Source organism: Leptosomus discolor, chromosome 5, assembly GCF_034619465.1.
Source record: "Leptosomus discolor isolate bLepDis1 chromosome 5, bLepDis1.hap2, whole genome shotgun sequence".
Classification (NCBI taxonomy): domain Eukaryota; kingdom Metazoa; phylum Chordata; class Aves; order Leptosomiformes; family Leptosomidae; genus Leptosomus; species Leptosomus discolor.
Window position 1 is genome coordinate 74170908 of NC_141395.1, and position 22006 is coordinate 74192913.

General features: G+C 38.8%; 1 protein-coding gene across 2 annotated transcripts in view; it reads left to right on the forward strand.

Annotated features, from left to right (window-relative positions):
- The window catches only part of TRAPPC9 (trafficking protein particle complex subunit 9), a 502283-nt gene that overhangs the window by 73348 nt on the left and 406929 nt on the right, over positions 1-22006 (forward strand). For both annotated transcript variants that reach the window (XM_086465055.1, XM_086465056.1), the window contains 3 exons: positions 10471-10597; positions 12181-12313; positions 17504-17667. In XM_086465055.1, the coding sequence (XP_086321181.1) occupies positions 10471-10597; positions 12181-12313; positions 17504-17667 (424 nt within the window). The remainder of the gene's footprint in view (positions 1-10470; positions 10598-12180; positions 12314-17503; positions 17668-22006) is intronic.

The window sequence follows — 22006 nt, forward strand, 5'->3', positions numbered from 1 at the left end:
TTTGTTTGGTTTTTTTTTAATTCATAGGTCTACTGCAGTGTCTAGTCAAACAATTTGACCCAAATTACTGATTATACGCCACATATAATAAAGTGTTTTTCCGTGGTGTCACAGAAGCAGAGCAGTCACTCAGAACACCCCTACAGACCTGAGCAAACCGCAAGGGTGGATGCCAGGCAGAGGCACTCACAGACAGAGAAGCTACTCAAAAATGGGGATTTATTCCAACCAAAGTTAGGTAACACTCTGATAGACCAAAGTAAGGTTTGGATGTCAGTTGGGAACGTATCACTATACAGCTGACTTGAGAATTCCTAAGGTATTTAAACAGACTTTTTAGGAAAACGTTCCAAGATGTGCTGTCATTCACCCACGAAAGGGGGACAGTCTCTCACTCAAGGGTATCCAGAAACTAGAATCCCTCACCTAAAACTAGAATCACTCAGCTGAAGGAAGCGAGGGCTCACTCAAGTTTATATCCAGCAGTATTCACTCACCAAAGGTGGGGGGATGAGGGTGCTCAGCCCCGGGGAGTTTCCTCAGGCGAGTCTCGACCCCAGGGGAGAGTCCCTGGCCACAGCCCCGCTGCTCCGAGGACGACCAGCTCCTATTGGCTCTGCGGCAGGGCCCATTTATACCCGAGTCAAGTCTGGCCTGTGTTCAATTCTAATGAGTTGGCACCAGTAGGAGAAGAAAAGGTAAACCCAGTGATCACTTTTCCAATGGCCAGAAAGCTTCCCTCTCCGGGTGCTTTGTCTGGTCTCCTGAAGGACCTGACTGTTACTGGGCCTTTAGCAAGTGTGCCCCTGCCATGCCGGGGAAAGGCACATGCCCAAAGATTGTGCTTGTAGCATAAGAAAAGTCATTCTTGGAAGCTAACACACTGGTTTCTTCAGCAGCTTTTTCTCTAACCCTCACATGAGGATTCCAAATTGTTAGGAATGAATAGAAAAAGTAATTGTAAAGCTGTGTATCAGAAAGGACTCTATATGGGAACTTATTTAATAACATTTTGATTTATAGTCTAATTTGTATTGTGTAACTAATGATATAATTATATATTTAAAAATCTGGGTTTGGATAATTTTTTAATTTCTTAATGAGGAAATTTGTTGTGAGTGCTTACATAAACTTAAGAACTCAGAATACAGTTATTTGCATAAATCAGAGAATCACAGAATCACAGAATGGCAGGGCTTGGAAGGGACCTCTGGAGATCATCTAGTCCAACCCCCCTGCCAGAGCAGGTTCACCTACAGCAGGTTGCACAGGACTGCATCCAGGTGGGTTTTGCATATCTCCAGGGAAGGAGACTCCACAGCCTCCCTGGGCAGCCTGTTCCAGTGCTCTGTCACCCTTAACGTGAAGAAGTTTTTCCTCATGTTGAGGCAGAACTTCGTGTGCTCCAGTTTGTGCCCATTGCCCCTTGTCCTGTCACTGGGTGCCACTGAAGCTCTGTGCACTCCATCCATTCCCTGGGCAAAGCAACTGTATAGCATGGATACTTCTTTTTACTGTTAACGTGGTAAAGTTCTGTCTTTGAATTAATACGGAGTTTTGGGTTCATTGGTAAGCAGAAGAGGAAGTAGGCAAGCAAACTATATACAAATAGTTGAAGTGATTAACGTAATTCTTTAGTCAGTGCTCCATAAATAGAGTGCTTTGAGAAATTCTGCTGTGTGCTAATGTCATCTCATTGATAGAAATTAGTTGATTTGGTTGATTTGTCTGTGGTATCAAGACTGTAGCCAGCAAGTTGAGGAAAGTAGTTATTCCCCTCAGTCTGAGCTGAAAGACAATGTCTCTGAGCTCCCCGTACAATAGAAATATTGACATACTGGTATCAGCCCAGCAGTATTACCAAGATGACTGGCAGGCTGGAGCATATGACAGATGAGGACAGGTTCAAAGAGCTGCATCTGTTCAGATTGTAGAAGAGAAGAATAACTGGGGTAATTCCTGTTGCTTTCCTCGATCCCAGACTGGGAAGGTGCAGGGAAAACGGAGCTACAATCTTCTAAGAGGTGCCCAGTGTAAGGGTGAGAGTCAGTGAACACGTTGCAGCGATGGAAAACTTGCCTAATAAAAAAATCCCTTTTTTTCCAATCGTGAGGGTGATCATACACTGGAACTGGTTGCCCAGAGAGAACGTGGGATCTCCATTTTTAGAGATCTTCAAAACTTGAGTGTACAGGACTGTGAAAAACCTAAACTACCATGGAAGTTGGCCCTGTTTTGAGCAGTGGGCTAGGCAAGAGGTCCTCTAGCATTTCCTTCCAGCCTAAATTGTTCTGATTTTCCAGTCTCATTTGTGAGCTTTCTGGAATGTGGGAATAGTTATTACTTTATCACAAGAATAAACTATTTTGTTTATATTTTAATAATTCAAAGCGTTGTTTAATATTTTAAAATGTTTTATTATTAACAAGTACTCATGCCAGCAGTCCTCATGCCCCCTTGTTATCTGATTTCTCATCATATATTACATTCTTTCGTATAATTTTGTCTCACAGGATCGTTTCCATAGCAAGCATATCCTTTTCTGTCTTTTAGTGGACGTTTCAGCTTGTTTATCCCACACCTTTTTTCCTTCTGTCTGACTCAGCACCTTACCTTTGCAGTATGACTGCTCGTTCAGGCTTGTTTCCAATGACTGGCAGTCCTTTGAGTTCTCCATTGCTTGATTTCCTTTGTTCTTTACCCTTTTCATGGTTCACCATTCACCAGCATGTAACTGCCCTGAAATCTATAGTCTTACTCTATTTTTCTAATTTCCCCCTTGTCTTACAATTTATGATTTGTTGCTCTCTTGGCTTACTTTTTTCATGTTAAATGAGTGCTGGAAGCACCGATCCAAACTTTTATCATGATCCTTTTCCTAATGTGTCTTCCTGTTTGTTATGGCTGGAAGTTGTGATGGTAAACAACTTACTGTTGAGCATAAGTTGTTAAGGAGAACGGTTCCCCGTTGAAAGGCTTCTCAAGCTTTTTTCGTTATTTGAAGTATTAATGCTAAGTACATGTAGTTTAGTTGAGGTATGCTGAAGTAAAAGAAATTGAATTTTTAGGCTTGACGTGAGACTGTGGGCACAAGACTTTGATCAGTGTTGCTCAGATGATAAACCTGTACCGTCTGAAAAGTTGATTTTTTTCATTGTTTTATTTTATTGTTCTCCAGGCCTTATGCCCATCTTTGTTGTTCTTGCTGTTCATTCCCTGTCATGCATATTCATGATTTGGGACTCTATTTAGATTCCTATTCTTCATGGTGTCCCACTTCTGTACTGCTTTTCTGTCTTTTTCTATTTCATCTTTTTGTTTTGTCCATATAGTTAGAAGGCTGATCCTTGAAAGGTGCAATAGTGTTTGTAAAAAGACAAATGAAAATGCTTAATCGTGGAATATGGAAGAGGTTAGGTCCAACACTGCATATTTTAGTTGATAAAGCAAAGTAGGAGAGAGCAGAGGGGTGACCAGAAGAAATGCTTCGATAAACAGCTGGTACCTTAAACCAACACAGTGAGAGGGAGACAAAAATGAACCTAACTAGCCTTGACTGCAATGGATTAGAATATTTTTGCTGTCCTGGTGGTGGAACACAAGTTAACAGGAGATATGATGTTCAGCTGTAAATAAGTGTATATACCACTTTTTCTCCCAGAAGTATAGATTTCTATGTAAACTTGTTCAGGTGTGTGAATGATAGCCTCTGTCTCTTTTGCAGTTGCTAAGTCCTTTTTCCTGTCCAGGAAAAAGTGACCTTCAGATTTCAGGCTTTCAGAAAAACCCAAAAAAGTTCTAGGAAATCCCTAATGGATTTATTTTGTCTCTTGGGACAAACATTTAAAGCAGTAAATCATGGCACGGTCTAGTGAGATCAACTATTAAAATAAAATGCATGTGAAGATGCCCTGCAAAGTGTGTTAAGTCCTCTAAGATTTTAACGACTTTTTCATCTTTGTTTCTCAAGTTTCATATTAAAGGAAAAAAAAAGCTGAGGAATTTTGAGGCAGTTATTTATTGAGTTTAATATATGTTTAAATATGAGTGCATTTTTTCTGCACTTATTGTAGAAAATATAGCCAAGCTTCTAAGAAGGCTACAATGTATACAGAGCAGTATAAACTGTATTTAATAAATGAATATTGAGAAACTAAAAAATACTACCCCAAAATATGGGGATAACGTAATTTATAGTATTAAGTCATCATTCAAGAAGAAAGTCTTTGTTCTGGTATTTATTTGAAGACAGTTTAAGTGTGATATTTTGGTTAATGATGCTATAAGAATGGCTGGCACTTTTTTTTCTTATGGTAAACTTCCAAACTACATTATTAGCCAAGAGCTTTATGTTGATGTTTAAAAATACCATCTAAAATTTTGATAAATCTTTATGTATAATCAGTCCCATAACTTACGTTATGATAATTTAAATTGTTTTGGTGAATGACTCTTTAGTCAGTTCACATCTTTGTGAACTATCTTTGTGACATATTGAAAGAATATTTACTTAGTGATACACTACGTTTAATTGAAGCTGTATTGGGCAAGAATGTACACAAAAAGTTGAGAGAGGAGAAGGATAAAAATGGTCGTGTTTGGTGTTTTCTAGATCTGCCTAAAATAACCTTATTAGAATCACAGAACACCAGGTGGGAAGGGCCCTCAAGGATCATCTGGTCCAACATTTCTTGGCAAAAGGACGGTGTAGACAAGATGGCCCAGCACCCTGTCCAGCTGAATCTGAAAAGTGTCCCATGTTGGGGAATAGACCACTTCCCTGGGGAGATTATTCCAAGGGCTGACTGTTCTCCTTGTGAAAACTATTCCTCTTGTGTCCAATCGGAATCTCCCCAGGAGTCACTTGTACCCATCACCCATTGTGTTTTCCACGTGACTCCTTGTGTAAAGGGAGTCTCCATCTTCTTTGTAGCCACCCATTAAATACTGGAACATGGTGATAATGTCTCCTCTTAACAAACCCAGTTCTCTCAGCCTTTCCTCATATGGCAGGCTTCCCAGTCCTTGGTCATCTTTGTGGCCCTTCTCTGGGCCCTCTCCAGCCTGTCCACAGCTTTTTTGTATAGTGGGGACCAAAACTGGACACAGTATTCCAGGTATGGCCTGACAAGTGCTGAGTAGAGTGGGATAATGACTTCTTTATCTCTGCTGGTGATGCCCTTCTTGTTCCAACCCAGCATCCTGTTGCTTTCTTTGCCACAGCAGCAACGCTGTTCACTCATAATGAGCTGCTTGTCCACCAGGACCCCCAGGTCCCTTTCCACAGAGCTGCTCTCCAGCCACATGGATCCCATCCTTTGCTGCACTCCTGGATTAAGTTTTCCCAGGTGCAGGACCTTACACTTGTCCTTGTTGAACTTCATAAGGTTCTTGTTAGCCCACTCTTCCAGCCTGTGCAGGTCTTTCTGCAGGGGGCTCTCCGTTCCAAAGTGTCCAAACTTCCCTACTCAGTTTGGTATCATCAGCAAACTTCATCAGGGTACACTTCATCCCATCACCCAGATCACTTATGAACATATTAAACAGTGTTAGAAATAGTAGGGAAAGTTTCCTTTTAAGTAAATTTTTGACAATTTTTGTGTAAAGTATTTCACAACATTGTGTAACATATGTTCAGTGTAAAAACTAACTTTGAGGGCAGTGTTACTTTAAAAAAAGAATGATTGCATTTCGGGATTGGTAAGTAAAGCCTGAAAAAAGCAGTTACATACTCCTGTTGTTTTAACAGCATCCCCAAATGCTACCATTTACATAAAAGTTGTTTTGTTTCTCTAAAGCTAAATTGAAGTTTGAAGTGATTGAAAGACGTGCTGTGATAATAGCATGCATAGATTCACTCTAAGACAATTTAAATTGTTTTATAGGAATACAAGGAAATGTAAAATTGTGGGGTTTTTTTTTGTGCGATTCATCTGTTCCCTGAAGGAAGCCTTGTATACGGGTAAACTTTTCCTATAAGGTCATTAAGAACAAGATTACTAATTGATTACTAAATATTATTATTTGAAATAAGGTGTAAGACTCTAGGGAAAAGAAACCTGACACATATTTTCTTTTTTTTTTTTTTTCTGTGTCTGGTATGTTTAGTTAAAGGATATGACAGTATTTCAGCCTTGATTTGATTTTCACTGTTAATCTAAAAAATTTTTAGGCACCAGAGGGCAATGTTGGGCAAATGTTGCTGAATTCTGCTATCCCGCAAAGAGCGATATTGGAAATGTCTTTCAGACTTTCTAGATATGTCCTTGTCTTTTAAAACTTATTTGTGTGGGTTAAATTTTAAGGGTAAGTATTTTGATTTCAGTGTATGGAACTTGGAAGCCTGGTTGAGGTTTATATTGGGTTTTTTCCATTCTCATGAGTTTTTATGCTTTCTTAATATCTTTACTTTTAAAAACTTGAAGTTGTACTGAATAGTAGAACTCTCTTAATGAGAGAAATGAGTGCTGTATTCTCCTTCGTGTGATAATACCCTTGAGACTCTTCAATTTTTAGTCCAGGCATAGTGTGTGGTGCAGGTGTTTTGGCATTTGCATTGTGTGTGTTCTCTAGAAAAGCTCTTAGTTTTCATGGGCTTTGTTGTTAAAGAATAGACTGAGAATGCGCTTTTAATGCATTATAAGAAAAATCCATTGTGCTGACGGCTTATTTTGCTTCAGCAGTTACCTGTGATCAACATGCTGTGTTTGTGATCAGCATGGTCCAAGGGTGTCATTTTGATATAACTTCAGTGGTTAGGGAACAATGTACACTGTATAGAGCATTTTTTTTCTTTTCTGTTATTAAACCATTTTATTACTAGCAATTTCTCTTAATAGTAACTCTTCCTTCTTGTCTATAAGCACATGCATATTTTGGGTGATTGTACTCCAGATGCATTCACATGCCTTTTTGTCAATTACTGTCTTTATTTATCTTGATTTTTGTCTGGATTTTGTCTGCCGCTAATATACTCAGTTTGAATCCTTTGGCGAGGAAGATGTGTTCTCAGCCAGCTGGGTTGTGATCTTTGCTTTTCCTGAGCCTTGACCATTAGCCTTTGAAAACATTACCATTGATTTATTTAATTTTTCTCCGTTCATTTCCCTATTTTTTTTCCCTCCATGGTTGCGATCTTTAGCTTCTCCAGGCTTACTTGGCTCTGATCCATTCCAAGCCTCAACTCCCTGCAACGAGGGAGCTTATAGGTGTCATAGATCAAAACTCTAGCTGGGCAGTGAGGTTTTGGCTGACAACTTTGGGGTTGTATGGCAGCCTGTATGCGTGCATGCATGGCTACTTTAGATGCATTTCTTGAGGCTGTGCTGGTCTGTGGTCCCCCTAGAGGTTATTTTTTCCTCTGCAGGAACCTAAAAGGCTTTCAGGGAAATGTCTTCCTATTCACCCCCTCAATCCAGCTTGATAGTGAAGGATGAGTGCTGGGGTGGGGGACTAATCCACATTAAGTAAAACCACAGGACTAGTTATACTGCAAGAATTGAAATGAATATACGAATGTATGTCCTGACATCCAGCTTGATTAAAAATGTGAAGTAAAGGACTAAGAACATGGGAGAAAGCTGTACTTGCTCATTGCTTCCCTCTCACCCCAAGGAAAAGTGGACTAATTAGGACGATGTCTTAATGAGGAGCTTCCCATATTTCAGCAAAGTGGCCTGAGTATGGTTTTGCAATGGCATTGTTTCTTAGCGTTTTGTGTACGTTTATAGGCACTTCATATACTGGCTTATTTGGGGAGTTAGCTAGGAATGGGAAAATAATGATGTGTATTCTTTGTTACAAGGTGAGTTGAGTGTAGTATTAGGAGAAAGTTTGAACTGGAAAGGCTTTCCAGTTTAACCACTACATCAAGTTACTTAATCCTGTTTTAGAGACTACCACTGAGGGAAGTTCCAAAACTCCCTAGGTAAATGAGCTGGGAATGGTTAATGTGGAGTTGGCTCTGCTTCAGAGTAGGGAGATGGGTTACATAATATTTAGGGGTCCCTATGAGTTCTATTTATTTACATTTGCTATAGCTGATACTAAACAAGACACTGGAGGGTTTTTTTTTGTCATTGACTTTTTGAGAGTTTTAAGTTCTTGGATGAAAGTATTTAGTTGAGGTGAATCCTGAATAATTCAAATATATATGAATAATTGGCCAAGTGATAGTTCAGTGCTTTCGGGACTGGCATAATCTCACAAAGCCTTGTATACCTGTTTTAAAAGTGAGTTTTGGAGTGTGTATGGGATCCCTTTTGTTTATGTTCTAAGATTTGCTTCAGCCAAGCAGAAGCAGGAAGGTTATGATGGAGACTGAAGCTAAGTCAGTTCTAGAGTGTGAATGTTCACCCCATTTCTGTGGGGTGAATCCTGGTGGAAGGATGCTTTTTCAGTCACATGCAATCCATTATGTTTCATGATATCTACAGTTAGTTTGTATTGGCTAGTTACTGCAGTAATTATTTTCATCTCCTTATACTGAAAATACTCAGTTTTTGACTGCTGGTGGGTTGATTTTGGTTAATATCTAGGAATTGCTTGGAGAAGACTTGCTGGTGGTTAGTCCCAATGGAAATCAGGCCATTAAAGACTTAATGTATGTGACAGGTCAAGCTTCAGTCATTGGCTGGGTAATTCTGGTGGTGCCATTTGTATTTCTTTAAGTACTTCTTATACGAGTATCAATTTTCCTAATTTCTAATTGAGAATTAGTAAGAGGGCTAGTCTGCCTTTTACAGCTGACATGAGCATTAGAGGTGCACTGTTCAAAACCTGATTGAATTAAAAACTAAGCTGTCATAGATGTTTTCAAAGCAAGCAGTGCTGGTATTCTGGCACTGTGCAGGTAACGTTGCTCTTTGCTCCTTGCTCTTCAGTCTCTTTGTCGTTTTCTGTGGCTCCAACCATGACTTTTTTCACCTGTCTTTACAAAAATAGTATGTAACTCTCTCATAGAGTTCTGAGTTCCTGTGAAACATCCTCATGGAGTTGAGGTTTAATCCAGTTGTACTTATTGCAATAATTGATGGGTGGCATCTTTATTAAAAAATAAAAATAAAAATCTATGTGTATAGAAAAGCAGCTGGTAATGTAGACTTAGGTGCTTTACCACATTCTGTGTTCAAGCTTCTTAAGTTCATTAACCAATCTTGGAAAAAACCCTGATCTGTGAAGGACAGTAGTGCTGTGTTTAAAATTTTATTAAATAATTTTTTTTGGCATCATTTCTTGTTTTATCCCATGTTTTAAATTTAGAATGCTAAAAGATTTCTCCAACACCAAGGGAGTAAATCACGCAGTCTAACCGCAGGCATCTAGACTTGATAGAGGATCAGTTTAGCAAAATGTATCATAGCATCACAGAATCATAGAATGGTTTGGGTTGGAAGGGACCTCAAAGATCATCTAGTTCCACCCCCCTGCCATGGGCAGGGACACCTTCCACTAGATCAGGTTGCTCCAAGCCACATCCAGCCTGGCCTAGAGCACCTCCAGGGAGGGAGCATCCACAGGCAAACCTGTTCCAGGGTCTCACCACCCTCAGGGTGAAGAACTGCTTCCTTGTATCTAGTCTAAACCTGCCCTCTCTGAGCTTCCAGCCACCACCCCTCATCCTATCACTCAGGCCCTTGTAAAAAGTCCCTCCCCAGCCTTCTTGCAGGCCCCCTTCAGGTACTGGAAGGCCGCTATAAGGTCTCACCCGAGACTTCTCTTTTCCAGGCTGAACAAGCCCAACTCTCTCAGCCTGTCCTCATAGGAAAGGTGTTTCAACCCTCTGACTATCTTGGTAGCCCTCCTCTGGACTCGCTCCAACAACTCCATGTCTTTTTTGTGTTGGGGGCTCCAGAGCTGGATGCAGTATTCCAGGTGGGGTCTCACGAGGGCAGAGTAGAGGGGCAGAGTCACCTCCTTTGACTTGCTGGAGGAATAATGCCTTATTCCAACTCATTGAAATGTTCAGGTTGGATAGTAAAGCTGGACTTGCTCAATTACCTGTAAATGCTAAACTTTTTGTCTCCCTATAGATAAATATTTTCTGGCTAGGAATTTTAATTAAAGCTAAGCAAGAGCTGCTATTGATGTTTGATTTCCACTGTCCAAAATATAAGTGAATATACAAGTAAGGTCACAGGTACAATCGAACGTAGGTACAAAACGACACTATGCAGATTATATCACTCATTCTTTTTACCGTGCTTGGGTGTAAATTTTTATTAGTTTTTCAGACATTGTTCCCACCTCAGATCCTGAAACACGTTTCACTGTTGAATACAAATCTTGCCATAATTCTAAATGCGTGCTTCAGTCACTGGAACTTAAAACCAAAGTAACTGCTATGAGCAAATTGGAATAAATCGTAAAAATTTGGGTGATGTAATGCAAGGGATTAAACTGTAAGTATCTATCGTAAAAATGTAAGTGTATATCATAACTGGATTTATCGATGTAATATGACTTTTTCAGGGTCTCTTGACAACAGGAGTAGAATTCGAATCTCTTCCTGCAGCTCTTTCTCTACCTGCAGAATCTGGTCTGTATCCGGTAACCCTTGTTGGTGTTCCTCAGACTACTGGGCAGATCACTGTCAATGGTAAGGGATGTCTGTAATCATTCTCGTCCTAGCAAAACAGCCATGTGTTTTACATCTCTGTGGATGCCATCTATATGTTTGCCACTCTGGATTCTCCTCAGGAAGTAAAAGCAAAACAAAACAAGAAACCTGTTTTCTGTACTAGACTGCATAAAAAACTTAGTCTGAAAAATCACTTGGTTGTAACAGCAGTAATTAACACATACTTAGAATATCTCATGTATGAGAGGAAAAAGATAATGAACTCAAATTCCCCTTTATTAATGCTTTCTTGGAAAGCTACTGAGGAGGTTTACTTGAACTTTTTCATGAGAATGCAGAAGATAATCTTGCATTTCGTTTTTCTTAATTGGTTTTGTTCATGTAAGATTACAGAAATTTTTGCAGATTGCTTCTGTGTGTAGTCTGTTGCAGTCGAGATATCATTTCATTAATAAGCCTAAATAAAATTGTTTGTAGTATGTGAAGAGAATTAAAGAGCTTTTCTAGAAGACGAGCAGATCAGTCTCCTAGAAAAGGAGGTACATGTGAGGATGATAGATTCAACAAGTAGTAGGACTGAATCATCTTACCAAGACACAGTATTAGGTACGTGTTCCTAGAATACAGACTTACAGGAAAAGAGCCATTTTAATAAAGCTAAACACCAAAAGAAGGTGGCTTTGAACTTGAAGAAACTCTGTTCTCACTGAGTTTTTCTTAAGTGCTTTTCTGTCTGCTCATAAAATGATTCTTCATTTGATTTTTTTTTTTTTCCCCAGAAACTATTTCAGTAAATACAGAATAGCATCAAAGCATTCAGACCACTTGTGCTGTAGCTGTCTGCTTTTAGTTTCACGTACTAAAAATGTATTGCAAGTAGAGGAGTTGATTTCTGTGCTCGGTGGCTGTTCATGTGTCAGTGTATCAAATTTTCCTTCACATACAGCTTCTATATATTGCCTGGTAAGGAATGGGTGTAAAGGTTCTTTCCTGCTAAATGGAACTTTTAGAGGATAAGCTGTGGTCTTTTATAGCAGGTGTGTGTGTGTATATGCATGTATGTATATATAGGTTGTTTTTTTTCCTGATTAATTTCCTTTAGAATTCTTTTTTTCCTTAGCTTCTGGATACGGTTGAGACTCTTTCTTATGAACATTTTTTTGGAGGACACATGGAACTAATAACATGTTGAAGTGTAACAAGTTTTATGTGCACCAGTGGATTAGGTGATGTAGTATAAAATAGTGGTCGCTATACTATGACTTGTGATGTTGATCTTGTAAAGGATTCTACAGAGCGTACTGCAACGTGTGGTACAAATCATAGGCTTTTAAAAAAAATTATTTTTTATTTTACATGTCACAGATACAAAGGCATACATGTGTGTTGTTTGTACATTGTCATGTAGTTATAAATGTTGTTATTTAGGGGGTTTGAAGATATTTTACATATTTTGTGTCCTGAGAAGATTCTCCTGTAAAGAAGATGATGCTGTGGGTAGCAGAAACCCTGGCAAGATCTGACTGGTAAGCTTAGTACTTTTACACCTTTAAGAAAACAGAAAAATTCACAACATACTGGTATTTTCTTCTAAAAATCAGGTTACCATACTTCAGTTTTTGGAGTCTTCAGTGATTGCCTTCTGGACAATCTTCCAGGAGTGAAGACCAACGGCTGTACTGTTGAAGTCATTCCAGCTTTGCCGAGGCTACAGATCAGTACCTCCCTTCCAAGGTGAGAAACTGAATTAAATTATGATTTTATTTGGTTGTAGTTAAGCATTAGTCACAAGCTGAATAAAAACTCCTTCATCTGAGTATATAATCAGTGCTTTAGTAAAATAAGACATAGACTGTATCTGTGCTATTTACTTTAGAATATAAATCTAAGTTTTTTGTTTTACTGCTTGAAACCTTGGAATTTCATAGAAAATATTTTGCGATTTAAGTGAGGGAGTGTAACGGTTATTGATTATTGAAGTCGTACTTTTAAAAGTTTGAATCCTTTAAAGGCCAAATGTTTTTAAAATCTTGAATTGAAGAGATAATCCATGGAATAGCATAGGTTGGAAACGGCACTTCTGGAGGTCGTCTGGTCCAGGATCTTGCTCAAAGCAGGGCCAGCTTTGACAACTGATAACTACTTAAATGTTAGATCAGTTTGCTCAGGGCATGTTCTAGTTAAGTTTTAATTACCTCCATGGGTGGTATTTCCATCACCTCTGTTGGAAATCAGTTCTACAGTCTGACCATACTCACAAGAGTAAAAATCACCCACTCTTCTTTTTTTCAAACTGAACAAATGCAGCTCTTTGAATCTCTCCTCATGTGTCGTGTGCTCTAGTCTCCTAATCATTTTGATAACCCTCTTCTGGACTTGCTCCAATATATCAATATTTCCGTTGTCCAGGAGGGGCCCAAACTCGATAGCATACTACAGAAACAATACGTTGAAGAGGTACAGGAAGAATCAGCTAAAATAACTTCCTTATACACTCACCAAAAAAGACACAGGAGTAGCGTGGGCTTTTTGTGTGGTTTTTTTGATGACTTTTTTTTCACAACGCATGTGGCTGACTAATTCCACAATTTTAGAGGTAGCTGCTAAGACATTGATTCAATTTTTGCAACTTTTCAAGTTTCAAAAGCGTTGATCTACTAAGCTGCGTGTTGATCACTGTATCTCTGTGTTTTACCATCCACCTACCTTCTTGTAAAAGAGTTTCAGTTTTCTGTTTGGTTTGGTTTTTGGTTGTTTTTTTTTTTTAATATTCCTTTTAGTTACGGATCAGGAAACAGCCTTTTGTTACTTGCTGCCTTGATAGCTCACGTACCACAGGGGTTGTTCTATTGATTAGAAGATCTCAGCTCCATTTGTGATCCTTAGTAAGATGATCAGTATCGAATGACACAGAGAGCTATATATATATGTGTTTGTGTATATATATGTAAAAATTTTTTTTTGGTTGTGTTCTTTGGTGTGGTTTACTTAGTAAAGCAAAGGAACCAGGTTGGTTCTGATTTTTTCATACTGAATTCCACTTTCCTAATGTGGAATGGGCTGCGTTGATGGCATTGTATTACAAAGATATAACAGTAATATCCTGATGAAGACAGCAAAATAAAACACTGCAATTGAGTTACATGTTGGTAAATTCCCTATAAAAATTCTGCTAGATCGGGAGTCTGTATGGTTTAGCTGTAATCAAAACTAATATTGGCTAGAAAATGCTGGGTTTGAAATACAGAGGGAATTGTAAATACTCCTAAGTGAGCATAATATCTGCTCTTTTTGGATATATGTTCAGCTGTTAATGTGCAACATTAATAAGATTTTCTTTATATATTGGTGTGTTTTTACTTTTTCATTGGTGTTAAATTTACTCTTAGTTTCTTCAGATGCTTTAGTTTCAGAACTGAGTCTCAGTTCCTGTAACACCCTGGGAATTTAGATGTGCTTCTGGCTACTTTGCAGTATGCCGCAGAGGTCCCTGTTTCCCATCACTTAGTGTTCCTCCCAGCCTGTGTGATACCAGCAAATTGCCTCATGTGACTCCTGTCTACTCTGTTTTATCCTTTGGGTTCTTCGGAGAATGATGTGCTTTTAGAAGATATGGTGAAGAACTGAAAAGAAAGAACCCTCTTAATTTATGGACAGCAGGATAAAATCTGAATCCAATTTCTGCCCTTGCATCTTGCCAGTTTGCTTTACATCTACATTTGCTTTGACACCCATCACCACGTTAGCTTTGATCGCTCCTCCTACTGGAGCCCAGCTTGGTGTAGTCTGCAGACTTGCTGTGAGTGCACTCATGAAGCTTGCTGTGGGTTGAGAATGACTTTGTTAGTACATATTTTTGTCATTATATGTATTTATAGATATTTGTGCATACATTTATAGGTATCAGATATAGAGTATATAAAAATATTACACTACTGAGTAAAACAATCCTAATGGAAAAGCCTATACAGTAAGAAAATTGAGAGGAAAAAAATGACAAATTTATAAATAAAATTGGCGAAGACTTCTCATATGGAAAAATATCAGCCATTTCTACAGGAACAGAAACTTTTGAAGCCGCATGCCAGTGTGCTAGGCATTATAGGTTGCTTTCTTGATGAGTACTTTCTAATATACTGAAATAATTGTGCAATACTGTTGTGGTCAAAACCATGTTTATGGGAAAAGAGGAAACACAATTTATATATAAAGCCAAGAATCTCCTGTTTGTATTGTAATGATTCCTTTATTAGACTGTTATTAGTCCAGATGCAATTATTACAGAAGAAAGAAAAAGAGAGAGAGAAAAATAGCCCATACAGAAGAAGAATCACTATTAATAATACACTTAAAAAATTGTTCTACACATACGTCCTATTTGCTACCTGTTTTCCTGGTCTTATGCTCACCCTCCCACCGCTCTGGGTCCTAAGGCCTTTTCAGTCCGGTCGTACAGCGAGTTGTCAGCATCTAGAGACCTTCACCAAGAGGAATATGATGTTGATTTTTTTTTCCTCTCTAGAAAAGACTTGAAGACATTTTTGTTTGATAACACATTTTTACGCCTTGTTCTTTCTTCACTCAAGCTCCACGTTGCATCCAAATTTAATCTCTGTGGTGGGCTTTTTTGTGTATTAGATCCTTGTTTTCTCTGTTACCCCTGAAGGCTCTTTTTGCCCAGCTCCGTGTTTGCATTTCTCTGTTAGTGAATTGTTTGTAGGTGCGAGGTCTCCAGTGCTAAGCATGTGCCCCATGTCTTACCATCCCACACCAGTACTACCCTTTGCTGCATCCTGTGTCTCCACTTCGCAGTGCCTCTGCTATCATACCAGACCTGTGTTCCTCCACACAATGTGTCATGGTCTGAGCCCACACAGCGGGCAACAAAGCCCCCTGCAGCCGGTCGCTCACCCCTACCCCATCCCCCTGAGGGAGGAGGAGGAGAAAATACAACCAAAGGGCTCGAGGGTCAAGACAAAGGACAGGGAGGGCTCACTCACCAGTTGTGGCCACAGGCAAAGGACAGACTCTACTTGGGGATAACAACATACATTTAACACAAAACAGCCACCACCACCAAGGACAATGAGAAATACAACCAGGTCTTAAAACCAACACACCTTCCCCCCATGGCAAACCTTAATCCTGAGATCTTGCAAGTTCAGAACACAGCTGATGGCTGTAGAGTACTTAAACAGGAATTGAGATGGTTTTTGGTTTAAGAAGCTGTATTACAGAAAAGAGTGTGTGAGATGAATTAGTTTGGGCTCAGGTTTCAGATGTACATTGATATTGTAATTGAAAGTACCATTTGTTTGAGTTGTTAGTATGCAATTCCTTCATACTTTTGTCTGAATATGAGGGGAGAATGAAATTCCTTCTTTCTTGTCACTCCAAATGCCCAAACTTCAGAGTGCTGCAATGATAACGATACATGACAGTAAGTCTTGAATTATCAAAAAATATATGTTTTAAGTACTTGTTGTCATAGATGCATTCTGAAAGAAATCTGCTCATTTGTGGAGGCTGCTTATCTTGTGCTAAGGAAGGAAGAATGGAAAGGAAGAATGGCAGAAATATCTGCCAAAGAAGTTGCCGAACCTGGGTTTACCAACAAATTTATCTGCCATTAATCTCAGTAGCTTTTGCCCTTGTATCCCTGATCTTTTCTGACCACTTTGCATTAGCATGAAAAATACAGTCAGAAATTGAACCTCTGCCCATCTGTCCTGTTCTGCCATCCTCCTTCCCTCATTCATGTTCTAAAGAGTTCATTTATATTCGCTGTTTCACCTTTCACACAGTGAATTTCTTCCAGAATCCACTCCCATGAGCTTTCCCTCTGCTGTCCACTAAAGCTGCATTCTCTCAGCTCCCGTATTACTTCTTCCTAGCAAAGGTCGAGGTTACTGCTCAATTCTCCTGTATTCATGATGCGTTGTCATAGCACTGTGCATATCTGCTATTTCAATAATTGGCTGGTTTGACACGTTTCTAACTTTAAAATGAAATGCTTGATACTCATTTAAATAAATTCTCATATTTCTGAAGCTTTAGAAACCCATGCATTTTCTCTAGCACATATAACTCATAGGGTAATTTTTGTTCCATCTCGGAGTTATTTTTACAGTATATTGCTCTACTAAGTATATCTTCAGATACTGTTTATGATCCCTTAAGAAAACAGTTTCTGCTGAACAGCTGTGTAAAACAGTTAGTGCTGCTTATCTGTCATTAAAGGTGTTTCTGCATATATCACATGTTGGTGGGGTTTGGGAATGCCTAACAGTGTAAGATAATGTATCCTCACTTGTGAGTACAAAGGCTTTATCTTTTCTGAGGCTTCTTCTACCAGCTGACAGTTGACTTTATTCTCACTTTTGTAATTTTTACGGACTGATCAGAGCACAGTATGGACTTCAGGATCTTGCAGAGGTCTCTCACCCTGGTTTCTCCTATGTAGTGCTCAACTTCTTAGTCTCTTCAATTTAGTTTGTTGGTTTGTTTTGTTTTTTTAACATTCACCTCTTGGTACTCACTGTTACTCAACCCTAGTGGTCAAACTGGATCAGATATAACTTTTTTCAAGTTTGCTCATTCTAGATAATCTGCTCTTGCTTTTTTATTCTTTTCCCTTTCTTACAGTTTTTGCAGCAATTTTTAACAAGGTTTCACAGTTAGGAGTACATATTTTATAATTTTATATTGTTTGAAATCTGCCTTATACATAAAATAATAACATTTGTCCTCAGTGGTTACAAAAAATGACCCTGGCTAAAATGAGAATGGAAAATATTTAATATCTTCAACATTGCAAAGCAGTAGTTTCTGAGTCTTCAAAGAATAGTTAGTAGAATACAGTAACATGGACAGGCTTTTAATGTTTTTATAATAATACTTTTTTTGTCTCTGTACATTCTTCAGGTCTGCTCATATGCTTCAGCCTTCTTCAGGGGATGAAATCTCCATGAATGTGTCTGTCCAGCTTTACAATGGAGAGACCCAGCAGCTTGTCATTAAGTTAGAAAATATTGGAACAGAGCCACTGGAGAAACTAGAGGTCACAGCGAAAACAGTCAACACTAAGGGTGTGTATGCCGAGTTGTATTTAGAAATAATTATGATCGCTTTTTCTCTGATAAAAGGGGGACTAGTTGTGTTACACTTCTTTTAGGTCAGTTTAGAGTAAATATCATATCCCTGTTACGGAACTGGATTAATTAGTTTGATTTTATTGTAGAAATATAGAAATGAAAGAGAATGTAAGAAAATGTAGAAAGAAAATGAAATAAATTGTAGAACCATCTGTGTGTCAAAGGGTCACCTGCTTTTTTGAAATCTAGATTTCATTTTAATGTTACTTGGAAAAAAAATCCTGAGGCAATAACTAGTAAAAAGCAAGAATTTTGGGTCTAAATTATTTTCTCGTTTTGTTTAAATACACTGATTAGTTAATTAAATAGATTACTATTAGCAGTAAGGTAGTCTTTCTTGAGGACATTAAAAAACAAAGCAGTAAATAAAATAAGCTATTATGAATTAAAAGAATAATTGAAGGTATGGAAGAAATACAATACATCTCGTGTTTCCACTTGTTTCTTTTAAAATACTTTGTACATACTAGTATTAAAAAGCAGTCTGATAGGTGAATCTTGCTTTTGTTTTTTGATGTGTTTTAATAGTTTGTGGTTTGTCCTCTGAGGCATCGTTACGAAAATGTTATTAACAGAAGAACTGCAGATGACAAGCAAGATAATCTTTACTTCCAATAGAAATACCTTATTTTATTGCAGGTTTCGTTCTGTCAGCGCCAGAGTATTAAAATGCAATGTGATACCTGGTGATTTTTGTTCATTTCAGTATTTGAGCTCTTGATTTTTTTTTTTTTCAACAGAGTATCCTCTTCTGTGCAACCTGAGAGAATAGGAGTTGCCAATCATCTAAGAATAGATTTTCTGTCTGAGGCTTGTTACCAAGAATAATTTTAGAAGCTGAAAAGTATGATGACTTACTGTTCTTATTTGAGTAATTCCAGCCTGCTCCTACTGTGCTATGTGCTGTGTGTATGTAATGGAAAGACCAAATACAGCACATGTATTAAATGGTGACGTTTACGTAATGAAATATATTAAATGGTGGAATAGATGGGCCTCTAATTCAGATGTTAATCAGACTCTTAGTACATAACATTACTCAGTTAATTGGTTCAGAATTTTGAAAAAGAGACTTGTCAACTTTAAAACTATCATCTCTCAGTTACAACTTTTGTTAAGGACAATGGGGAAAAGGGAGAAAAGTTGATACACTCACCTATGAGTTCAGTAAAACTTCAATTTTACTTTATCCTTCATTCTCTTTCTCTATAGAAAATGTTTACAATGGAAGCCTCTGTGTATTTGAGTCTCTTAGATGTTATTAAGCGTCATAATAATTGCCTTTATCAGAAAAATGAAAATTTCTGATGAGTGAGTTATAAATACGCATACTCAAAAAATGCAACAGTTAAATCACCATTTCAGAAAAGCAAAAATGAGAGCAAGTTTTGAGAGGCACTGAATGATTTTGTTCTGAGTGTGAGAGAACCATGCCATGAGAATCATAGAATCGTAGAGGACTACATGGGCAGCGACCTCTGGAAATGGTCTTAAACAACCTTCTTTTGAAAGCAAAACTTTAGATTAGGTTATCCAGGGTCCTGTCAAGCAGAATCTTCAGTTTCTTGCATTGCCTCACAGAAGCAAAATCCACCTGTGTGTGGAACTGTGTGATTGAGGTGAACCGTGTGATTGGAGGAAAATACATACTTAAGTATGACTTTTTATGTGGCTGTGTGCTGTGGGTATGACGTAAAGCACTGAAAAATGCTATCCATGGCAAAATGGTCCCCATTAAGCATGTAATAATTACGTTATTTCAGATGTGATTGCATGTAGGCCTTGCAAAGGATGGACCTTTGTCTTTTTTAATGGACTCTCTTCCATTTTAATTATTATCGTAAATTGATACAAATGCATAAGGATGGACTTGTGGTACAGTGCGACATGTGACATGGGATTCTGGTGATCAACAGGGAACTGAAGATTTGTAATGTCAGCAGCTCCATTTGGTCAGTGAATACTGCAGGGATGGAAATAATGTGGATACGACATTAAACCATCTCTAATAGCAGCACAAACTCTTTAACTTGACATTCTCTGTCAAGTGGAGAGCATGTGCAGACACTTAGGAACTATCTGTAGTGCATTAAGAATTTGTCTCTTGGATGTTCTTTACTACTCCTCAGCTGAAATGTGCCTGTGATTTAAACTGCTCAAGGTCTCTTGAAAGCTGTTAGGCATCTTCATCTGCCATGACCACAGCTTGTCTGTCAACTTGGGAGCCCGTGAGAAGTTGTTGTCCAATTTCAGCCAAATACAAAGAGCTTTCAATCATCCTTCATTTCACCTGATTTGCTTTGGTTCTTTTAGTCTTGGCAGTTGCTCGTAAATCTTTTGCAGCTGCTGCATGCCTGCCTGCCTGCCTTCCATTTCCTTACCTTCTGTTTCTGAGGCCACAACTTTTAGCACAAAGATTAATGCTGTAAATGGCAAGCGTTCTTTTTTTTGGTTTTTTTTTTTTTTTTTTAGTCAAAATTACTGGGTGGGATTAGCTGCTGCTGTCAGTGACCTGACCTCCCTCCTTTGTTATCTTAGCTATAGCCAGTCACTTCTCTGGCATTGTTTTCAATGGTGTCCTGTTAATGAGAACCTCTGGAGATCAGGCTTCCAAACTTGCCTTCCCTTACTTCTCCTCTTCTGTTTCGTTCAGGTGCCGCTCTTTGAGGGCCAGAGTGGAGAAGCTAGATAAATGAGCAGAAATTGCAGCTCACCCTGTGCAGTTCATAAAGGACATCACAGGGTTTTTGAGTCCTTTAGCAGCCATGCGTTATGGAACGGATCCTGAGGCAAATCAGCAAATGGGACTTGTCATGCTGCCGCAATAAACGTGGCTGTCATGTCTTTTAATGTCTCATTGCACCACTCTGTCTACCAGGCCGTGGTATCTGTAGGTTGGACATCACATGTATACTGTCAAGGGCAACGCTGTGTCACCTCATATTGTCCCTCACCAGGTCAGATGGTCGAACTTTTTTTTAGAATGATGTCATGTGCAAAAGGGGATGGATGCCTTTCCATCCTTCGTCTCCAGTCAGCTCTTATCAGAGGCTTGTTATGTCTCAGTTAGGGGGTGCACTCTGAAAGCTTGGATAACCCAACTGTCTGAGCCACTCAGGGGCAAATGTAAGTGATGTTTTTGAAGCCGAAGCGCTGAGAAGAGCATGCCAGGCGTTCTTACCAGCCTCACAGCTTATTAGGCTCTAGTAGTGAGCACCGGCTGCCCACACTGAATGAACTTGGATGATGAAGCAAAATCTCACTGATCTTTCTTAGAAGTGATTGACCTCTGGAATTTAAACACTGAGAAATATATTCACCTGTCTGGCTGTATTCTTCCCGTGGTCTCTGAACACATCTTGCAGTCTGAGCTTGCAGTCTCAGCTGCTAAGCTGTGCCAGATTACAAATGAAAAATGTACTCTGAGCTCCAGGTAACCCTTTTTTTAGAACTATGAATATCCTGGAATAGATACATTTACCTTTTTTTGCCAAACGAAACTGTAAAGTCTTTCAAATTGGAGTTGGGTTATGTCCCATACAGAGTTGTGAATGCAGTCAGGTTTTTCTCCAGTTAGTCCAAAAGTCCTTGTGAAGGTAGGACAACAGGAGTGTTGGTAAACCAGCCTCAGTCTAGCTGCAGTGGTTTTGCAGTGGTTTCTCACCTCATCTGTTCCTCTCTGCTCGCATTGGCTGACCGAGATCATGATTTTGTGTGATTGTTGCTAACTCCTTTCTCCACTTATAGGATAAATGTCAAATGGTTCATGACTTCAGAGCATTTTTTTCCTCCTTTTAGGGATACTTGCTAATTACCTAGAGGAAACCCTGCTAGATACATTTAGATTGTAAAGGACATAACAAGTGCTGCAAGTTCATTTCTATTGACCAGGTCTGAATTCAAAATATTCTGGATTGTCTCCTCAAGTTAAAGGGGCTGTTTTTCCCCAGTCTCAAAGGAAAATTAATAATAATATCAGTACACTGCCTATGAGCCGATGAACTATTAGTGTTTTTAACCCTGTAATTCTAGTGTGCACACCCCAGTTCCTTATTTTTAAAAAAAAGGTGGTAGATACTCTGCAGCACTAAATATGCAACTTTCATTTTCACTAGAATTTCATGCACTTGGAGAAGTTAAGATGTATGAATGCCAATGCCTGTGCATTTAGAACGGATGGTTATTTTGAGGTCCTGTGTGTTCTGCCAGGAATACATACTGCAGCTGGTGAGGCATCGAGGATTGGACGTACAGATTACCATTGAGGTCTGAA